Source organism: Lycium barbarum, chromosome 11 (genome assembly GCF_019175385.1).
Source record: "Lycium barbarum isolate Lr01 chromosome 11, ASM1917538v2, whole genome shotgun sequence".
NCBI classification, from domain to species: domain Eukaryota; kingdom Viridiplantae; phylum Streptophyta; class Magnoliopsida; order Solanales; family Solanaceae; genus Lycium; species Lycium barbarum.
The window spans coordinates 123,293,759-123,301,399 of record NC_083347.1 but is presented as its reverse complement, the minus strand read 5'-3'; the positions used below and the strand labels follow the sequence as shown (position 1 = coordinate 123,301,399).

The window sequence follows — 7,641 nt, the reverse complement described above, 5'->3', positions numbered from 1 at the left end:
AAACACTCAAAAAAGCTGAAAACAGCTTATAAGCTAACTTATAAGCCAATCCAAACGGGCTCATAGGCAAGTTTCCTTTATACTCAAGTGCATGAGATTGCACAGAATTAAAATAAACCAAAAGTGACTTAAACCTATGTTCTACCGAATAAGACCAATAGTCAATTATTTCTAGCTGCTTAAAATAGATATGCAGAGTTATACTTACCTAATACCTATGCTGGTAAAATACCCGGTGGGTTAGTTGAGTTCCAAACAATAAACGTAAAGCTAAAATAGGCTAAAGGAAGGGATAGAGCTGTCAATTCGGAGAAACTGCCCTCAATAACTAGCTACATACCCAAAAAAGAACCTTTTTATTCATGAGCTAGATACCAAGAACTGTAGCAACAACAACAAAGCAACAGAAAATCATAGTGATAACTGATAATCAAACATCAACAAACCAAATGGCTAAAGAAAGGGAAGTAGCTCTGAGTTAAGCAATACTACTCTCAATAACGAGTGACATACTCAGCACAGAAACTTTTTTCTTAATATCATAAGATAGGTACCAAGAAGTCACTGTACCAACAACAGCAAACAAATAGAAGATCATAGTGATGATCAAACATCAACACCCTAAATGGGCTAAAGGAAGGGAAACAGCTACAAATTGAGCAATACTTCAATAACTAGCTACATACCCAAAAAAGAATCTTTTTTTTTTTAATTCATAAGCTAGATACCAAGAAGTAACTGTACCAACAAGTGGCAACAACAGCAAACCAACAGAAGATCATATTGATAATCAAACCAAATGGGCTAAAGGAAGAGAAATTAGCTATCAATTCAGCAATACGACTCTCAATAACCAGCAGCATACTAAAAAACGAAACTTCCTTTTTAGGTCATAAGCTAGATACACTCCAAGAAGTAACTGTACCAACAACAACGTTTTATCTTCCACTTCTTTTCACTATAATACTTCCGCTCTCCTCAGCGGTGTGGATGGCGGTTTCCGTCAACACCTACTCACTATGTATCTCTCGTTGCCTTTGTGGCTTGCTACTACACTCGCTCAATCACCGCCACTGTCCATTACGTTCCCTCTATGGCCACTATGGTGGCACTGAACCTTGCCCGGTCGATCGCCGGAGTTCCGGCTGGGTTTAGATTCAACGGGTGGATTTTCACGTCTCTTTATCTGTCTATGTCACTCGAACAGTCACCATACATAGCCCTATGTTTTAGGGTGGCGAAAAAGGAGTCTACACCGCCGTCGTCACCATACATAGCCCTATATTTCGCTTAAGAATAGATTTGTCTTAAGTATTTTAGAGTGATCAGGATTCTTGACTTTGATGAAATTGATTTACAAGGTCAGAAACTACTAGGTATATCCGATCTGGTGCTCTTGAGGTATCTGTGTCTCAAAGTGTGTGTGCTGGAGGAGTTGCCATTGTCAATTGGCAAGTTGGTGCAGTTGTAAGTACTTGATTTAGGAGTGGAAGGATTAGTTGAAATAAATCCCAAACATATTAGGGAAGAAGTGGAGGCTGACCATATATACCTTTTACTAAATTTGGAACTCAAAATGGTGAAAAATCATAACGTGATAGCTTGACGAACCAAGATGCTCAGTAAAATTAGTTGTCTAAAGCCAATTTTTAATAAAAGGCCTTATTTTTTTTTAAATAAAAGTTAGTATTTTTTTTTCATATCAATTGTTTAGAGTGTAGTATTTTACAAGACATGAAGCCTTTATGTTTTGCAACAAACATCAATAGTTATGTTATTATTTATATAGGGAGGTTCATTCAAATTAAAAAAAAAAAAAGAAATGTTAATCATGTGTTTGTAATATATTATCTTGGATTTTATTTTAAGAAACTTTATTTGCTAATATGAAGATTTGAGTAGTTTAATTCAAGTTTAAAATATTTCTACTGTTTAAAAAGATGAAAACCTTTCTTTCCTTCTTTTATTATAAAGATTTAGCACCTTTTATATATAGAAAATTTCAATATCGCTTAAGAAAAAATAATATCATAAATCCACTACTAAATCTTTTGGAGCTAATGATGTCTTAAATTTAAGGGCAAAATACGGGATGATTTATTAATAGTAAGGATATAACTACATCCAAAGTATAATTGAGGGTAAGATAAAAAATGTTTTTCCTAGTAAATGAATATTTTCAACACCTTTTTCCTTTCCTACGCCTAGCCGGCGATTTCCTAAGGACCTGTTTGGAAGGACACATAAGAGAAACACCAAAGAAGTAAATTTCATGAACTTGAAAATGTTAAAGGTTATATCTTCCTCCCTTAATGTCAATAGTAATATAACAAAGAAATTGTTGAAGCAAAATCACCTCTTTTTGTGTAGCTTAGTATTAATGTTTTAAATCATTTCAAAAGGACTTGACCATCAATGGTAGGGAGGACTAAATTTAATTGGTTTAAAATTAGAGCCAAACCTTCTATAACAATCATTCTCTTTTAATGACATTTAACTATAACATATACATAATTTTTCAAGCCACAGTAAAGTGGGATATAAATACAAGCCTTATTTGCTGGTTTTTCACCATAATTAAGAGAGTTAAAGAAGTGACTTTTGAGCTTGTTAACATAACACATAAATGAGGAAAAAATAGAATAAAAGCCAAAAAAAAAAAGGAGAAAAAAGATAAATGTATGTTTCTTGGTCATAGAGAGGTGTCACATCACCTTGTATATGCCTAGCTTTATTATATATATAGATTCGTGAATGCTCATATGGGCATGAAGCGGTTAAAATTTATATCTTGTAATTAGCTCTGTGCAAGTTGATGGTATACCGGATATCGATCATGTCTCCTCCTATTTTTGGGCATAATAATAATCCTGATATTATAAAAAATTTGTACTATCAGTATCAATATATATATATAACTTAAATCCTAAACGAAAATTATAATAACAAAGTTTCTGTGCGAGTGTCATCAAATAACTGCTAGCTAATTAGTAAAATCATGCTAGTACACTGAATTAAACAAGCTTAACTACATGTACATTTCTAATTCAATGTAAAGAGATAGAATAAAACATATTGGATTCCTTGGATAGTGCAAAACTTTTTATTGATGAATGCATTATCTATAGTTTATTAATTCACCCTACTCCACGTATAAGCATTTCATAGCTCAAATCAAAACGAATCTAATCTTAATATTTGATCATTAATTAGTTAATTAGTGTAGCTTTTTATACTAATTCATCTTATTCCATGCACGTTCCTTTCAAATGTTTAATATATGTCTATGTATGAATATATACCTACAACACTTTAAATTGTTTTTGATTTTTGTAGGGGGTAAAAGACTTAACGTTTTTTTCTCTCACTATACGTATGAGATGAGTGATAGCGCATAAGCATATGACCTCACCATTAATACAATGTGCAATTAACCTGATCAATTTGCATCAAATTGTGATTAACTGAACAATGTCAAATCCAATTCTTTTGAGTTTTAAATTACTCCTTTTGTTTCATTTTATCTGAACCTGTTTGATTGAATGCGATGGTTAAGAAAAAAAGATTTTAGGAACTTGTCGTATCATGACATTTTTTGTGGCTATGAATGAAATAACGTCACTAAGAATAAAATGAGAAGTTTAAGGTTCAATTATTTCTAAGTAATAGATTTGCATGTATTATTCTGTTTGAGACAGACTATAAAACAAAGAATGTCACCCAAAAATAATAATAGAGAGGTCGAATAGTTAATATCGAGTCGATTCTATCTAAAATAAAAGAGTTTTACTTAAACACAATATCGATTGTGTAATTTCTTTTATTCTATTAAGGTTACCTTAAGATTTCTACTCATTAATGATCCTTTGCATTTTCGATCGAGTTCATTATTATATATGTCTAAGTATGAATATATACCTACAACACTTTAAATTATTTTTTGCCTTTTGGTATGGGGTAAAAAGCTGAATGTTTTTTTTTTCTTAAAAAAAAAAAAAAAAAAAACTATACGTAAGAGCTGAGTGCATAAGCATATGACCTCACCATGAATACAATGTAGAAATAACTTGAATTTGGATCAAATTCTTGTTAACTGAACAATGTCAAAACAAATTCTTTTGAGTTTTAAATTACTCCGTAAGTTTCATTTTACCTGAACCTGTTTAAATGGGTGTGAAGTTTAAGAAAAAAATATTTTTGAAACTTATGGTATTATGACATTACTGTGGCTATAAAATCATGTCAATAAAGTCAACAAAGAAGTTTAAGATTATATGTTTATATATATAAAAATGTGTGTCATTCGATTCGGAACAGACTAAACTGATGATTCAATAATCTTATTGTTTCAATTCGAACTTCTTAGTTATCCTGACTCGATGAGTCCTAGCGAGGGAATAATTAAGTCATAATTCATTAGTTGAATATATCACTTACCATTATTGTTGTATAGATGATGAACTTATCATAAATTCGTTGATTTACAACGCTTCTGTTATTGCTTGCTTTTATTGGATCAGGAGCTGGTCAAGGAGTTGCTGACTAATTATTTGACTGTTGACTGGTTGTCTGGACAGAGAAGGACTTAATGATTATTTGTTTGCCTGACTCAAAAGTTAAAATTTTAGTAGATAAGAATAGTGTAAAAACTTATTCCGAGGAATAAGCTAGATTAGATTATTTCTCAATAACAACATGTAACTAAAAGCATATATAGAGTGTCACACAAAAATTCTCATCGCTTCCATAATAGTAGCATGTATAAGAGCCGAAATGGGAGTCCGCCGTCCGTGGCATCAGGTAACCATACATGAGCGAGGAATCGATAAGTAGAAAGATCAAGTAGTTAATAAAAGTGAGCTGATTATGTAAAAAAAATGCTATAGCATTAGTGGATATTAGGTAAAATCAAAACAAAAAATAAAAATAAAAAATACAGAAACATGAAATAGAGGCATGCAAATTAAAGCACATGAACAATTAAAAGCAGGGTCGAGTCTCTATAGCCATCATTTGACCAATTCGATACACTGCATCATAATTAACTTTTTGGTCCTCATAGAAGGTTCTTTTTCTGTCTAAACTAATTAATTTGGCCCCTCAAGATATTCCACTTAACTCATTCTCAACCATTCTTTATTATGCCAAACAATAAACTCCTTTTTGGTGAAATCCTTTATAAACTAGCCACCTTGAACCATATTCTGCATGAACAAAAAAACAAAAGCATGGACGAAGTGAAATACAGAGGTGTTCGTAAGAGGCAATGGGGGAAATATGCTGCTGAAATTCGTGATACTTCGAAACAAGGAGGGGTTCGTGTTTGGCTAGGCACATTTGGCACTGCTGAAGAAGCAGCTCGAGCTTATGATAGGGCGGCTTATAACATGAGGGGAAATTTGGCAATTCTTAATTTTCCTCATGAGTATAATTTGCCTAGTAGCTCTTCTCATTTTCACAATAATTCATCGACAGGATCATCGTCTTCGAGTAATGTGCATGCAAGTCACGATCAGCATGGAAGAGGGCAAGTTCTTGAACTTGAGTATCTGGACGATAGGATTCTTGAAGAACTTCTTGATTGTGATCAACAACCAAATAAGAGGAAATGAAGATCGTTAACATCTCTTGTATCATTATAAAGCTAAGTATTTTGCGTAATTTCTAAATAAAATCTCAGTTTAACCAAGAACCCGAGTTGGAAATAGCTGAAGGAGGGGGACGCAAAATCTTACCTCGTAATAGTCCATATAATTGTAAAGAGTTGGACGGGCCAACAGTTTACAATTAATGGTGGTGCATGTCATACTGTCCTAGTATGCAACTATAATAAGACTTTGACTGCTACATAAGCATAACTAAGGACTATTTATATATGGCATACTTGATGTATGTAATGTATATTCATACTTATGTACTTGACAGTACCAATAGCGTGTGGTAATTACCTATGAATTTATATTATATGTACTGACAGTGTAATAATTTTTTTTATAGTATTAATAAATTTAAAGTGATAGCACGTTGTTCAGTTACCATTTTTACGATACTATTAATTAGTATACTAATGTTTATCAATATAAATGATATTTGCTCTGCCAAACAAATCTTGTAGCATCCGGTTGATGTAATTGTCTTCATACATGTTACTACATCTATGTTTCCATAATTAATTGCTACAATGGTTGTGCTTTTCTTTTTTCTCCTCTTCCTTTTTCCTCTTTGGGGCTTTGTTTTCAAAAAATTGTTGTGTGTGTGTTGTGCGGTTTTCTTTTCTGGTCAGTTTCCCATGTAGCTTCATTGAAAATATGTATACCCTCTTCTCGTTTTGAGACTCACCTGGTATTGAGTTAGATAAAATTTGTAATAACGTGATTCCTCGTTTTTGAGTATTTGTGTCTCATTTCGTATTTTGAGGCTTTGTATAAGTTGATGCTCCATTATATTTTGATACTAGTTTGTATGGCTTTGATTGGGACCCGAGGAGTTCGGTGGATTTCGACACAATTGAAAATAAGTGAAAAATTGCATAAACTTAAAGCTATAGGACTAGGCAAATCTGCATGCTATGGCTTGTGAGACTCACAGGGTATTACAAGGCAAATTTGTGTGCCTTAGCTTTTGCACAAAGGCCCTATGTCAGGGTGACCCGTCCAATGAGTCATTCGTATAAAGGCCCTATTTCAGAGTGATCTTTAATTTTTGTCCCTTAAATTTGTGGTCTTTAACTTTTTCCCTTTAGCACTTTTAGCGGGACATAACTTAGATTTCACTCAGCAAAATTTACGTTAAGCTTCGGCATGTGTATCATAATGTCCCACAAGTCATGCCGGACAAGGCAAAACTTTCAACACTCAGCATAATCTGAAAAATGACATAATATTTCAGTTTTGGCTCAACGAAGTATACATTTAGCTTCGGCATATGTATCAAAACATCCACACAAGTTATGCCGGAAAGGTCAAGAATTTCAACACTCAAAATAATCTGAATAAAACTATACAACTTATGCCGCATAACTTAATTAATACTGAACTAGTGTCAATCAAGGCACAGTTTTCGAAGATAAAAATGTTACAAAACTTATGTCGAGCGAAGTATGTCTGGATATTTACATTAAATAAGCAACATGGGAAAATTAAAGACAACATATATGAGGGGCAAAAATTAAAGACCTGTGCGTTTTGAAGGACAATCCGTGCAAAAACTTTCCGTCCAACCCTTTCAAGTTTGGGTGGGTCCATCAACCGTTTATTTATTGGCTCAATCCATTTTGACCAGCTCAATTCAGTAAAAAAAAAGAAGATAATATTCAAAATTGACTCATGAGAAAATTTTGTCAAAATACTTTTAAAGAGATAATTTTTTAGTTTGATATATTATATATATAACCATTATAAAAAAAATATTACTAGGTGTTAGAAAATTATAAAAGAGCAAACTAGGAAATTAAAACTTAGTAAGAACTGAACGAGTTGGACTGGGATCCGCTTTTTAGCTCATTTCAATTCGACCCATTTTGACCTGCCGAAATTCAGCTCAACCCGCCTATATAATCTCCTATCTCGGATATAGCACCTGATTCCCGGTACATAACGGGCGTGCGATGCATGGTCCATGACACGAGTGTGAACAGTGTAC

At 33.0% G+C, this 7,641-nt stretch overlaps 1 protein-coding gene across 1 annotated transcript; it reads left to right on the top strand.

Moving 5' to 3' along the window:
* Positions 1 to 4,728: 4,728 nt before the first annotated feature.
* Positions 4,729 to 5,768, top strand: LOC132618538 (ethylene-responsive transcription factor ERF096-like). The gene has a single exon (XM_060333573.1). It carries the CDS (start codon positions 5,142 to 5,144, stop codon positions 5,610 to 5,612), a length of 471 nt encoding a protein of 156 aa, XP_060189556.1. The 5' UTR covers positions 4,729 to 5,141; the 3' UTR covers positions 5,613 to 5,768.
* Positions 5,769 to 7,641: the final 1,873 nt, after the last annotated feature.